At 43.6% G+C, this 14775-nt stretch overlaps 1 protein-coding gene across 2 annotated transcripts; it reads left to right on the top strand.

The window, feature by feature from the left end:
* Nucleotides 1-915: 915 nt before the first annotated feature.
* Nucleotides 916-14775, top strand: fhl3b (four and a half LIM domains 3b). Of its 2 annotated transcripts, XM_034600119.1 has the most exons (6): nucleotides 916-1162; nucleotides 10148-10333; nucleotides 12150-12324; nucleotides 13165-13334; nucleotides 13546-13732; nucleotides 14112-14775. In XM_034600119.1, the coding sequence occupies exons 2-6, from the start codon at nucleotides 10178-10180 to the stop codon at nucleotides 14261-14263; spliced, it is 840 nt and encodes a 279-aa protein (XP_034456010.1). In that variant the 5' UTR covers nucleotides 916-1162; nucleotides 10148-10177; the 3' UTR covers nucleotides 14264-14775. The 2 variants fall into 2 exon arrangements, with proteins under 2 accessions (XP_034456010.1, XP_034456011.1); XM_034600120.1 differs by lacking the exons at nucleotides 916-1162; nucleotides 10148-10333; nucleotides 12150-12324 and adding an exon at nucleotides 12339-13083 and having other exon boundaries at nucleotides 13120-13334.

Here is a 14775-nt window from a genome sequence, read left to right as displayed (position 1 = left end):
GACTTTGCAGTTTGCTTCCAACCACAGGACCGTACAACAGAGAGAAGCCTGAAGGTTTCAGACTGAAAGACAATATAGAGACTGTATGGGATTACACGCTCTTATCCATGTGAGTGGAACTGTGCTCAACCATTTATGAGCAATACACTGTTTATAACACTCAGTCACACACTAATGTAATATGAAATGTTAGTGTTTATTCATTTTACTTGTTATATTTCCCCACATTTGTTGAAATGGATGAGACTGAAAGCTCCGGAAGAGATTAGTTAAACTTCTGTTTGACAAACTACATTTGAACACATCGACATTTAATCTTAAAGTCAACTGTGAATGATCTTTACATACATAAACAATAAACAATACATGCTTTATAATTTGAATTAAAGATCAATTAATGCTTTAATATTTGGAATTCAAGTCTAATTTAAGTGTGTAAATAGTTACACCCTTTATACTTTGAATAAAAAGTATAATTTAAGTAAGTAAACGCTTTATAATTTGAATAAACAGTTAAAATGTTTTATAAGACTTGTAAGACTAGTTCCTTAAATCATGTTCAAACATTAATAAGTTATTTATAAAGTAAGACGTGTGTGAACTGCTGTTTAACTAATCATTTAAAAAATGTTAATACACAAGATGATATAAATATATTCTCTGCAAATGCTAAATATGGTAGTTTACGTAAAATGCTCATTCTTATATAATGTGTCCACGTCTGTAAATATGAGGTGATTTTCCGTTTAGAGAGATAATACAGTGGTTTTACATCAGCAGCTGGAAACCACGTGGATCCTGCACCATGTATTTAAAATATTCTGTTACATCCAAAACACACACGGGCCACCTTCTCTGCGCGTGAACTCCTCACAAGGTGAAGGAGACGGAGGGAGTGGAGAGAGAGAGAGAGAGACTGAGAGAGAGAGAGAGAGAGAGGGAGGGGGGGGCGGTGTTTGGATGAGTTTGGGTTTTACGCACCGGACTCAAGACGCTTCAGTCCGTGGAAAAGCCGCCAGGTCCAGAGTCCACGGAGGATTTAATCATCTGTCACTTTACACACAGAGCTGAAGAGGCTCGATCCCGCAGAGACTCGATCCCGCAGAGAGACTCGATCCCGCAGAGACTCGATCCCGCAGAGGCAACTGATGCGCAAAGACCGGTACGTTTATATTGATCCACAGTTTGTATATCGTTGAGAAATAGACGACATGCAGGTGCAACGTTTTAATGCGTAAACGTGGAGGATCGTGTGATTTTTGAAGAGTTGTACGAGGAGTTTAGAAACTGAAGCGTTTAACTTTGCCCGGATCCTCATCTGAACTTTTTCCTGCGCACATGGAGACTTTAAATTACACCATAAATAAACTTATTGTTGGGTTTACTGGTTAATATCCTATTTATAAGACTCTTAAGATACATTAATGAGTATTATACTTTGGGTTGCCAGGTTGTGAAAAAGCCCTTTCAGCCTTTAGAACATTTACTATTATTCCACTTATTTCTATAAAGACGAGCTGCAGGGAATGTGGACTTAAATCCATTCATTAAAGTTTTGAATGCTTATTTATTTCCTGATAATTTTGAGATCTACAACTCAATCATCTAAAACAACTAAAGGTGTTTTCACAACCTGGCAACCCAATATGTGTCTACTTGACTTTCAGGGACTTTACACTGACTTGCATTGACTTCCTGGAGAATTGCTCTAACTTTAACCATAGTTTAAAAGCCTAATCCTGACCCTTAACCTAAATCTAACCTTTAAGCATCTCAAACCTAAGGATTTACACTATGGGGAGTTGCTTTTTGTCCCCATATATGTGACTGTAGAAACAGATTTCACTCCCCACAACATGATGGCTGCACCAGAGAGGATGTTCTTCTAGCAGAGTGAGGAACTGGTGGAGGTTATTGCGGGTTTTGGGGTGGGGTGGGGGGGCCTGAACAGGGTCCAGAGTGAGAAACTGATACTGTGGATAAACGCTGCAGCCCCTGTTTTTTCAAGTCCGGGTCCTGAGAAGAAGAACAAGGAGACCTTTGAGGACACAATCGCCCACATCTTGAGCTGGCTCAGAGGCAGGAGGCGTAATGGCACTGAGAGGGGGGGGGGGGGGGGGGGGGGCTCACAAAATAAAGCTTTATGTAGACAATTAGAGCTCCTACACACACACACACACGCGTGTGTCATTCACTGTCGTAGAGTTATAGTGATGTCATGTCTGCAGATTACAAATTTTGTTCCGGAGACTCAGCAACCTCCCCCCCCCCCCCCCCCCCTCCCCCCCCTTCGACCGCTGCCTCCCCCAGCACCACTCATAGTTTCCACCACCACACACCATCCTCGTAACGCCGCTGTGTTTCAATCCATTTGGGTGAAATCAGTGTATTCCAGGAAACAATTCCCCTCTGGATGTTCTCTACACCCCCTGAGGAAATGTGAATGTGTGTTTGTGTCTTGCATGTGCATTGTGTGTTTTTTTTTGGGGGTTCCACTTGGAAAAGGAATTCTCGACTTTTGTCTTTTTTTTTAGAAAACAGAGGATGGAAGAAAAATAGTTCTTGTGCTCCGTGTCGGAACCGCACGGTTCTGCCACGTTTTGACCACAGTCGCATTCCTCGGAAATTCTTGCGTTGGGCGAAGGTTGGGCCCGAGTTCAATCACTGGAGCGACGAGCCAGAGGCGAACAAATCACATAGAAGGCGACATTTTGGATTCACAAATGAGAAACAGTCATAGAATCTGAATATCAGGGAGATTACATTACTGTCTTTACTATTCCTGATTCTGTTTTTTTATTTACTCATCCAGCAGTTAAAGAGAACTATCATGAATCCTTTCTCCTCCTAACATGTAAGTTCAATATTCACTTTCTTTTAGCTCTGTTTTTGGTCTCCACCGCTAAAATCTCCTCTTTGTTCACCAGCCAGACTCCAACTGTGTGTGTCCGCTGTTTGCTGCAGGGCTGTAGTGTGTACAGTGGGTTTTTTTAGAGCCAAAAATGTAATTACGAGAACAATAAGAGGGAATCAAATCTGTAATTTCGGCCTGAACGGCTTAACAGTGAACTGAAGCTCACTCAGTTGCTCAAAAACTCCAAATCATCCATCAAGGGAAGATGTAGAAGGAAGAATACTGAGCAACACCTTCTTGGTCTCACCCTGATGACCGAGGCTTGTCTATGTAGGGAGTCCAGCTCTGATTCTCTCCACATGCAGAGATGAAGCTCGGAATCTAAGACAAATAAATCCAACAGCAAACATAAAACAGACACAGCACGTCCAGCACTCGCTCGGGAAAACAAACATTTGTTACCATTAACACCCACGACTTGAACTGGACCCGCTGCCAGCTGCCTGGTGGGAAAACATGTTTACTTGTGTGTGTGTGTTCTGGATAATAACTGTCGGTATGAACGATCCAAGTGAAATAACACGGTCGCCAAGAGAAACTTCAGTGAGGATCCTTTTTTAAATCCACTTCATAAACAAACGTGATTATAATCTTTTCCACTTTTATTGTTTTCTCCGTCCTTTGCAGAAGCTTTCAGACATGTCGTATTTTGAGCTGTGCCAGTGGCTTGGCTCCGGACGGTAATGTCAGCCTGTCGGTCGGTCAGTCCACCGCTGTGGTCCAGACTTGAATCTCTCATTGGAGTCACGTAGAGGTTTGTGTTCCCCAGAGGATGAATCTCAAGCGCCACCATCATCTGGTCTGAATAGTTTTCTGTCCAACTGTGGTGTGAGTCACCAAATGTTAAAATACTAACCCCACAAAGTAAGATACATTACAATATACACAGTGAGTAACAGTGAGTAAATATTTATTTGATCTTAGATGGAGTTGGGGTGTTTCTTTAAATGGAATTAACATTTTTACCAATGATTTCAACCTAAATTATATTGTTCTTTATGGAAACGTCCTGGGAAATGATGGTGATGGACTTTTGAACTTGTTGTCTGACTTTATGGTGTTTGTCCTTTGAGTCGACGGAGGTGAAGCGGCAGCTGCAGACCTCATTGTTCCTCCGAGTAAACAAACAGCCAGATGGAGACTTATAAAACAGAGCCAGACACGTAGTCTATCTTTAAATGAGCTTTGTGCAGCAGGTTGTGTGTCATTATATCCAATGACACTGGTCGTATGGAACAGAGCAGAAAAGAAATGTCTCTTGACTACACAACATTAGGTCAAGTGAAACGGACTGTTCCAGGGAACCTTCCAGGAAAATTCAAATATATCTTTAGTGTCTATCATTAAACTGAAAGATGCAATTCATCTCGGTGGGAGTTTTAATTATAGCCAATGAATTGCACATTGTTTGGACATTTTAAATTGTGTCTGGGGCTGAAATAAGCTTTGTGACCTGAAGGAAGTTTTATAAAACAAAGCTCCTCAATCACTCCGTCTTAAAAAACTCTTTCCTCCCCAATACTTCAGCTAGTTATCATAGTATTGTATCTAATAGACAAACCAGCTGAACCCTGGACACTGACTATATCTTCTTCTCTTTAGAAACTGCAGTGACTGATGTTGCATTTCTAGCATCTCGGTATCTCATGAGATCTTCGATGAGATTCTCTTTAATTTAGAGACAACACAACAAACAGTGTGTGTTCACTTAGAATTGTGTGCGTGCAGCTGATATTGGGCTTGTGATTCTGCAGGAAGCGGCACCACATTGAGCGTCTTTGTACGGGGGATGAAAGCGAGCGCAGTCATCTGACGGCCAATAAGAGACCGGCCTTGTTTTTCTATTTTTCTGTACCAGTTTATAGCCGTTACCAAGAGGGTGTCGCTTCACTCCCAGCGCTGCTGCAGGGCACCTCTGTAGCTACAGCTCCCCCAAATCCAGGTTGTGTAATTCAGGAGTCGCACAATATGTCGACTGTTCTCGTGCGGAGCGGCCGTTAAAAACACCCTAATCTACTGCAGGGGAAGTAAACAGTGAAGTGGCGAGATAATTAAAAACCAACTTTGTTACGCACTTTCCTGTTTTAATTGGATGCACACATGGTCTGAGGCCGTTACAGTTAGGGCACAGAAAAAAGGCTGTTATTGTTGGTTCAAGGCAAAAGGCTGTATTTCCTATGATATACACCAGTGCACTCATTATATATATATGCATGCTATAAATAGTCCAAACTGTCAAAAGCAGTGTCACTTAATACAGCAATAGTTCACTCACAGACACAAAGACACTAGTGTAAACTTAATGGTGGTGCTGGTGGAAAAGTTGGAGCATCACCTAAGTCATTGGGATACGTCATCTAGGGGTGATGAATGTCAAGATGTATTACAATTTACGGCGAGGGGAGCACAGTGGTCAGCACTGTCGTCTCACTGGTTCGAATCCTGAGTTAGATGGGGTCTTTTTGTGTGGAGTTTGCATGTTCTCCTTGTGTCTGTGAGGGTTTCCTGTCGGTGCTGCTGCTTCCTCCCACAGTCCAAAGACATGCAGATTGAGCTGAGGTTGATTGGACACTTTAAATTTACTGTAGGTGTGAATGTGAGTGGCTCCAGATCCCCTTTGTGACCCTCAAAGAATGACTTAAGATAATTGTCACGATATTTCAGTGTGGACGCAGCCGACCAACATTACTTGTGTTACAAAAAAACCACTTTGTTACTCACTTTCCTGTTTTAACTGCTCAAACTTGTTCATTTGTGAATGATACAGCAAAGAAGACGGCGCTGATTTTGAGTTTAAACATTTCCATGACAGATAAGTAGGGAGTGTGGCTCAGACTCAGAGTGGGAATGTAATAACGTCACCCCAAAAATACTTTTTCTTAGAATGCGCAATTTAAGATTCTGTGGCTGTGACAGATTTAACACTCACCTATATACTGGTCCCAGTGGATTTTATTACGTGTGACAGCGGTTTTCATCATGGAACGGTCTGGTTTGTAAACCTCACACACGAGTCCAAATTCCTCCTCGGGGGAAAATAAACACTAACACCCAGCAGAGCTGTGATGGCTCGCAGAGTTCCTGGCTCCGGTCGTAAGAAAGTGTCAGGTTGTTGCGGAGAGTGAAACAACAGCAGTGAGCCATGAAGGGACATGAGACAGGAGGCCTGGTGGCTGATCCTGGGAGACTGTTGCCATTTGGCCGCGGCTACAAAGCTCTCATAGCCGAGTGACTGCGGTAAATCCCTCAGCGGGACAGAGAGTATCAGTGAAGAATTCAGCATGTCCACTCCACGAGGTGAATTGTGGGTTTAAATAGTTTTCGGCAGCCGCGCTACTGCGGAGAAAAGTGCTCAGACGAGATGGATTGTTTGGTTTAAATGTCGGGTGGTGAGGAGGAGAACAGGGGCAACAAGTATTGTTGGGCGTGTCCCAAGAGAACACCTGTAAAGTGAATGTCTCCTGAACCAGGCGCTGACAACAGATGAGTCAGAGTCAGTAGACAGCTGAGATAAACGTCCGACTGTCGACGGTGTGATGATGAAGAGATTCTCACCAGACGTCCGTTGGGACCTTGGACTGTAAATTAACACAGACGACGGGGACAGCTCCCAAAGGTGAAGCCAAAACATCTCAACTGCCCCCTGGTGGCTGGCTGCAGTATAACCCTGCCTCCTCCATGTTAGCAGATGAGACATGGATCGCCCTAAAAAAACAAAAACAAAGCATATGTTGGTTATTTGATGCAATAACAATTAAGTGCGACCACAAGTATCCAGGATAGTTTAGCTTCATTTTATTATCATAATAAAATATATAAACAGCAAGGTTTTTAATCACTTTACTAAGTTGTTAGGATGAACACATTTTATCTAGTTTGTTTAACCCTTATTGATTTCTTTTCCATTTCTGTGTTAGGTGGATTAAACATATTGTTTGCTAATAAGTTAGCTTCAGGCATTTTTATTAAATCTTAGTTTTCCCCTTGCTTTCAGTATTTATGCTAAGCTAAGCTAATTGCCTCCTGACTCCAGCTTTACTTCACAACAGTTTATGAGTCTTAGCCATAATTGCCGATTACGTAGCTTCAAAGATGATTTAAAGTCCAACAGCATAAAATATAGTGTTTTAATTAGCTGCTGTTATGTTTGGAGGATTTCCCCCGAGGAGAATTGTGTGTGTATGGAGGACAACAGCTGGAGGCCACAGAATGTGTCCGCAGATGTCGTGGCTCAGGAAGAGAAACATAAAGACACAAAACCAAGACTGTGTCCGGAAGGAAAACCATTGTTCTACCGCCGCATTCACCGCAGACGTGGATGGATGAGAATAGAAACCGAACCTCTCCAGACGTTTCAGGGGGGGAAGTGGAGCTGATTTCCCCATCCAGACAACAATCTGACAGAAAACAGACAGAGGATGTTGAGTTTTCTCTCAGTTTGCTTTTTCCTCCATGTTTTGTTGAGCCGGCCTGAGTCTCTGTAGGAGGAAGCGTTGTGTTATCTGCAGGGATGTTTGAGGGATGTCCTCAGCGCTGCTCCAACATGGTGTTGGGAGAAAACGTCGCGGAGCAGAGGGAGTTTCTGCCGCCGGCGTCGGCTTCGGGACCTGACTGGGAGCAGACTGTGTTTATCTTTCATGTTTATCTGAAATTACCGCATCGTTGGTTATTAGAAACAAAATGTTTGATAGCAGTCAGACGGGAGGAATGTAAACTGCACTTTCAGGACGACTCCTCAACGGACCAGATGCAAATACTTGGAGGTTGTGGAGCGTGGAACCTGGAAAAAAGAACCCAGGCTCCGTGCAGCCGGGAAACCTTCAGCGTGAAGAGCGTTTCCTTCTTCACAGCTTCATTACCGACCACTAATGGCGGGTTGAACAAACGGCCTTTTATCGTAGCACTGAGCTCTTGGTCCTCGTTTCAACCGAACACATGACGGCTCATTCCTCGATTCCCCCCCCCGGGAGATTTCAAAGCTGACCGCACCTCCTCTTTTCTGACATTACACAAACTTGTCAAACCACTCAGCCCAAAATAAGACGGACACTATAAACAACAACTGTTTCCAAGTGAAATATTTAAGTTCATGCCGTTTTGCAAATGCAACTTGTTCCAGACGTTGTAGTCGTGAGCAGGAACATACATCCCCACTTTGAATACAGTATCATGCTCAGGCCTGCCAGTGGGTCCACAGGAGGATATTTTAACCTCCCACACATCATTTCCTCGCTCATTTCCTTTTGCTGTTGCAGAACATGGGGTCAGATACTCTGCTAATGCCTCGCTGTGTTCGGTAATAACGCTGGGATGATGTTATTGTCTGTGTGCCCGGCCTTATTTCCACCTGTCCTTCCTCTGCTCCACAAGCTTCAGGTCAAGCATTTTGATTGTTTCTCTTTTTTACATCTTTCACGGTCATGGGTCTCTGGTCATTTTTGCATCTCCATGGTTGCTGTGTGTCTCTATGTGTTGATTTTCATAAAGAAAGGTTAAGTATGATTACTTTCAATCAAGCTCTTCACCCAGAGACCTTATTGTAGAATTGATGAGCTGAAAACGAAACATTTAAACATCATCTCCAGGGTCAGGATACGATGAGAAAGACATGTTTGGAGTTCAACTCTGCAGATCATCCTTATTACCCCGGTGGGATTGTGTTTTGCAACTTGTGCCCAGACAGCTTTATGAACGCAGGCAGGCAAGAATTCATAATGAGGTAATTGAGATTTAAAGATTTTTATCAGAGAGGACAAGGTTGTGCTTTTAGAAGCTGCAATTACGAAGTGTGTGGGAAAGTCATTTTATTCCTCAGCAGTTTTTGAAAAGAAAAACAACTGGTGGTTTTGTTAAGATTTAATCAAGAGGCAAAATTTGGGACATGCACTTGAGATGATTGAGAAACCTCAAAATGTTTTATAACTGACAAGATCGCTGTAATTTGATTGGGTTAAAATACATTTAGCAAACCCAACATGTCAGTACAAGTTTAAGATTTTTGTTCTATTCTTTCAAACAGCAAATGAACGTTACGCATTCACAAGTGAGGTGTGGACAAAGGACGTGAACTAGATAAACGAGCGCCCTTTAAACACAAAACCAAACGCAGATGAAAAAAGCCGAGAGAGAGAGAGACTTTGAAATTGAGAACGCTGTTTCAGTCCAGCTCCCAACAATTAATATTGTTTAGTTGTTCCTTCTCAATGCCAAACATGCCGCAGGGGGTTTCAAACAAGAATGAGTGGGAGGGAGAGGCCGACATCACGAGCTTTCACTGGCTGGTGAGTAACGAGGAAATAGGAGAAGCTGTTATATCGTTAGGGTGAAGATTTACAATGAATCAACCCTTCAGTCTTCATTCAGCCATCTCCATTATTTACATTTAAACTGCACAACAATATCTTCCGGCGTTCTGATTCTATCTCTTGCGTCCTGAATCATTTTAATGACTCTATTGGGCAGTTTCACTTTTTTTTTCCAGAGTCACCAACAAGCTCCTCCTCTTCTCTCCCAACTTTGAACATCTCACAGACTACTGATCACCATCAGTAAATGGTCCCCCATCGCTGCTCCTCTGCCGTCCCCCAGGGCTCAGTGTTTGGGCGTCTCCTGTTCTTTCTCTTCATGTTCCAGTTTTCATCTTTCTGACAGTCGCCATGACGCTTGTTAGTGATTGTTCCGTTCATAGACTGTATGTGAAGATCAGTGTAGCCTCCATGACGTCACCCACAGGTTTCTGGTTTCGTCTCCCGGTCCGTATGCAGCCTGGAGGCCTGAGGTTCTCCACCACCTGGTTTAAAGCAGACGATGTGTGATTAATAATAAATTATAAAGTACTTCCTTGAGATGAGGAGGATCCTCACAGCCATTACTACCAAGGATAAACACATGTTCAGGTCATAATATATGTTTCACTTCTCATGTCTATTAGAACCTAATAAACAAAGTCTGGAGTGGAGCAGAGGGATAGGATATCAGAATGAGAAAAGAAGAAAAAGACCTAAACATATCGTACAACACTAACATGACATTTCACTCTTCATTTTGTCGGGGGGTGTCCACATTTATAGTTTTTTTCCTGTTGGTCTTTATTCATGATCCAAAGCTCTCTTCCTCCTGCTTTCTCTCTCTGTAATCTCACTCCTCCTCCTCCTCCTCCTCCTCCTCCTCCTCCTCCTCCTTCCTGCTCGGATACTAATTCTAACCTGCATCTGGGACTTCTTTGTTTTTCAGTTGGTCAGCCAGAAAACAGAGACAGACACCATGAGTGACCGCTTCGACTGCAAAAACTGCAACGAGTCCCTGTACGGACGCAAGTACATCCAGGTGGAGGACAGCCCGCACTGCGTGCCCTGCTACGACCGCCTGCACGCCCACACCTGCCAGGAGTGCAAGGAAATCATCGGCCACAACGCCAAGGTGAGAACCAATGGAACTCAAGTACATGTACTCAACTGCTGCACTGGAATTTGAGTATTTGTACTTTGCTTTAGAATGGCAAATGACCTACTGTATCTCACAATGATGAAGAGAGTGATACAAAGTTCTCTCTTGGCTCATGTCCCATCCTTCCACCATCCTTCCTCCGCTTTCAGAGAAATCAGTTCAGTAGTTTTTGAGGGATCTTGCTGAAAAGTCAGACAAACAAACAGACGGGGGTAAAAACATAACCTCCTCGCAGAAGCTATAACATTTATGTACTTTTCTCAAGTACCACTTAAAACGTAGGACTTCACTTTTAGTTGAATATTTCTACAGTGTAATATCACTACTTAAGAAAAAGGATCATGAGAAGGCCCCACTTCTTCCACTTGTGATCCTTCTCCTAACTGCTGTGAACCAGCTGGTGTTCTTGTGAAACCTCAGCTGCTCTGACAGAACATCAGATTGTCTGTAATCTCCTTTAACAGCCCTGAATGCCTTTTAGTTAGTGAGAATGAAAAACAGCGTCCCGGAGGAAACACCCACAGACGCCATGAGGCCATCGGTGTCCTGTGAATTATGGACTCCCTGCGAGGGGCTGGCAGTAAATTACGCCGCTGCTTGCTTTGGCCCGTTCCCTCCTCCAGGACAAGACGTAACAACATTCGTCCTCAGCCCTCACAGCATGTTTGCTTTTTTTTCTACTGTGAAACCCCATCCCTCAAAAGATAGGTTTTTCACCCAGCGTTCAATATGTCACAGAGCCGACCACATGAACTGGAACACAAGCAGCTGTTGAAGAGAAAAATCTCGTTTTTTTAAGAAGATAAAGAAGAGAAAGTGGATTTTTCTCATGTTTGTGTCCTTGCGTTAACTCTTTTTCTTGGAGGGCAGCAGGATGTCGCAGGAACAAAAAAAAGAAAAACTCTTTGGGTTTCGGCCTCTTGTGTCGGCAAACATCCAAAGCACTGAAGTGTCCTTGTGTGGGAAACTGGATCCTGTGGCTGACCGTGACCTCTGACCTCTGAGCGGATGAGGGGCAGCACATTGAGTCTCCCTCAGAGGAACTGCAGAGAGACACCACAACCACAAACTGCCTCAGTGAAGAAACATCCAGCCTTTATTTTTAAACACTGTCCAACATCAGCCCCCATAAACAAAACTTTTAATCTTGAATGTTTAGATTCTTTTATTTAATTTTACAAAATAGTCTAATCTTTATTTACTTTTCAATGCGCACAAGAGAAGCTTTAAATGTAGTAGCCACAATCTTTAACACAGGTTTCGATAATGCAAGAACTACGGAACTGATTTCTACAAACATTTTGTGGAAGGAAGGAAAATGGGCCAAGAGAGAACTTGTTAAATTTTTTAATCACTTTTTTTCAACATTGTGAGATTTAATTCATGGGACTTGATGAAAATAAAAGTCATGTTTAGGGGAATGGTATTTATGAGTGTGCAGAAGGGGACAGATGACGGAGCTATACACTCCAGGATCCAGGAAGTTTTGTAACACTTTCTTTAACATTACAACATTAGATGTTTGACATTTTCATCAATTTCATTTGGCAATAATTCACGGATCTTCTAGATTTAAAAAAGATCCGGCTCATTTAGTTTACTGAAATCTTTGAGTGTGTCCAATTTGGTGCAGATCCAAATAAAAAACACATGAACATGATGGATTTGGTGCACAAGGGACTGTTGGGCCTTGGCTCTTGCTCTTTACTGAAAGCCATCCTAGTTTGTTTTTAATCTCTAGTTTCTCCCTCTGACCCCCCCCCCCCCCCCCCCCCCCCCCCCCCTGCAGGAACTCTTCTATGAGAACAGACATTACCACTCGCACTGCTTTCGCTGTTTCCGCTGCGACCGCTCTCTGGCAGACGAGCCCTTCACCAGCCAGGAAGACGCGCTCGTGTGCAGCGACTGCTTCTGCAACGAGTTTTCCTCCAAGTGTGTGGCCTGCGACAAGACGGTCATGCCAGGTAGTGACAAGAATGAAAGAAGTTAACGAGCCTTCTCGCAGACAGATCCTTGAGCAATCACAACAAAAGGAGTCAGAAAGTTCACACCCAGTCTCTGCAGGGTTAAAGATGTCAAACCGGGTGTGACGGCTCAGATGTGACACAATGATTGTTTCCTTGCTCTGGTGAACATTTCTCCCAGCAGAGGTTTCAGCTCCGGCTGCTGTGACGACACGAGAGCAGCGGCGGTGTCGGATGACTGAAAATTACTCGGGCCTGTGGGCACTGTGGGATTATTATAACTCACCAGTTCTTCTCTGAGCTGAGCAGTCACTTCTCTCCAGTTTCTGTTGGGCCTGGAATGCCTTTAAAAGCTGCTGCCCCCCCCCCCCCCCAATAACCCTCACCCCACTTTTAACAGTGCAGCCAAGTTCAAGTTCAAAACACCATCAGGCCTCCTCGTCTTCACTTCAGCTCCCAAAAGTAGTAAAACAAGGCCGGTGATTAAAGGACCTGACATAACATCCACTTTCATAAGCATGACTGGTTCCCAACTTCTATAAACGTCTGCAGTGGAGCATGTGTTTCTCATACTCAGCCTCTTATGAAAGAGTTAAAACTGGAAAACAAAACAAAAAACAATCCTGTCAGGTTGATTTGGACGAGAGATAGGAGGAAGTAATTGTTCTGCAGTGCAGGAACAGGTTCATCATCACTTTTGGTTTTCTCAGAGTTTGTGTGAACGTCATCAGCTCAAAAGGAAACAGAAGCTTTAACATGTCAGGAAAGATCCCCGACAAAAAACATTCATCATTTTCCACCTTCATCTGCTCCCTCGCTTTGTCTCCTTTCCTCCGCCAGGCTCCAAGATGCTGGAGTACGGCGGCTCCACGTGGCACGAGGACTGTTTCGTGTGTCACGGCTGCGAGAAGCCGATCGGTGCCGAGGCTTTCATCCCGGACAAAAACAACTACTACTGCGTGCCGTGCTACGAGGGCAGGCTTGCTCCTCGGTGCCACCACTGCAAACAGGTGAAGCCGGCAGCACGTGTGATACGGCTGATGTCGTAAATATTGTTTGGTCCAAACAGAAGAATCAAAGTTACTCAGTTTACAACAACACTTGATTTTGTGAATTTGATCCCTGTCCCATCCACTAACACGGAGGAGGCAAGGTTTATGACCTATATTGCAGCCAGCCACCAGGCGGAAACTTAAAAACGTTTGTGTGTTGTGTCTGCAGGCTCTCACTAAAGGAGGAGTGACCTACAAGGAGGAGGTTTGGCACAAGGAGTGTTTCTCCTGCACGGGCTGCAAAGCTCCGCTGGCTGGTACCCCCTTCACCTCGCAGGGGGAGAGTCCGTACTGCGTCAAGTGCTTCAGCAGCCTCTATGCCAAAAAGTGTGCCGGCTGCAACACGGCCATCACGGGTCAGTAAGAAAAAACCACCGTGCAACATTTGTACCTTAAATAGCAGCTTCGAAATGAGTTAGACGATTACACAAAGACAACTGAACGCATTCTCGTAAAAGTTAAATCTCGTACGGTGTGGGTCAGGGAAGGATCAATTAAACTTTGCCACGGATCTAGATCAGGAGGTGGATCCAAGAACCTTTTATCTCTTTCTTTAACTTTTTTACATTTTCACCACTTTCCCATGGAATAATTCATGGTTCTAGATGAAAAATCCTTCATATTAAAAGAACTGGTATCTCCGAATGTGTGATAATTGGTGCCTTGGCAGATTGTTGGGCCTTGGCAGAGTTATATGCGCTCTAGTTGCTCATGTGTTGTCTGTTTCTCTTGCAGGGTTCGGGGATGGGAAGTACATCTCCTTCGAGGAGAGGCAGTGGCACCAGCCGTGCTTCAAGTGTTCGCGCTGCTCCGTGTCGCTGGTGGGCTCCGGCTTCTTTCCCGACCGTGGCCAGATTCTGTGTGGGGACTGCAACAACGACGACTGACACGCGGGCGGCCAACTGCTCCCAGAACAGCCAGGCATCGGACACTGCTGCCACCAGCGGAGAAACGCCTGAACCTCAGCTTTGCACATGAACACTGCAACTCACTCACAGCATAACGGTGACGCGGAGCTCGGTATTCACAACTCAGAACTCAGACTTTAGCACGTTAAAATGTTTGTATAAATTCAGTTTTTCTGTCCTGTGATACAGTAAATATGTTTTGCACATCAAATAATTCATAAAATATAAAAATCATACTATTGAATTGAACCAATAGTGTATTGAATTATGCATAAAGCTGATAACTCACCCTTTTATACTATTTTAAACAATAATTAGACAAAAGCTAAAGTTAAAAACATTGTTGTACTTTTTCAAAAATATATTGCCATTTATAAAACTGACTCTTTTCCTCTTGCTATTTGTATGTAAACATGTGTGTTCAGTTTTTTTTTCAGCTTATATAAACTTTCACTGCAGTGTACATGCAATAAAACTATGCATAAATGAAA

Source organism: Hippoglossus hippoglossus, chromosome 11 (assembly GCF_009819705.1).
Source record: "Hippoglossus hippoglossus isolate fHipHip1 chromosome 11, fHipHip1.pri, whole genome shotgun sequence".
NCBI lineage: Eukaryota > Metazoa > Chordata > Actinopteri > Pleuronectiformes > Pleuronectidae > Hippoglossus > Hippoglossus hippoglossus.
The sequence above is the reverse complement of the archived record's forward strand: the minus strand, read 5'-3'. Positions and strand labels throughout refer to the sequence as shown.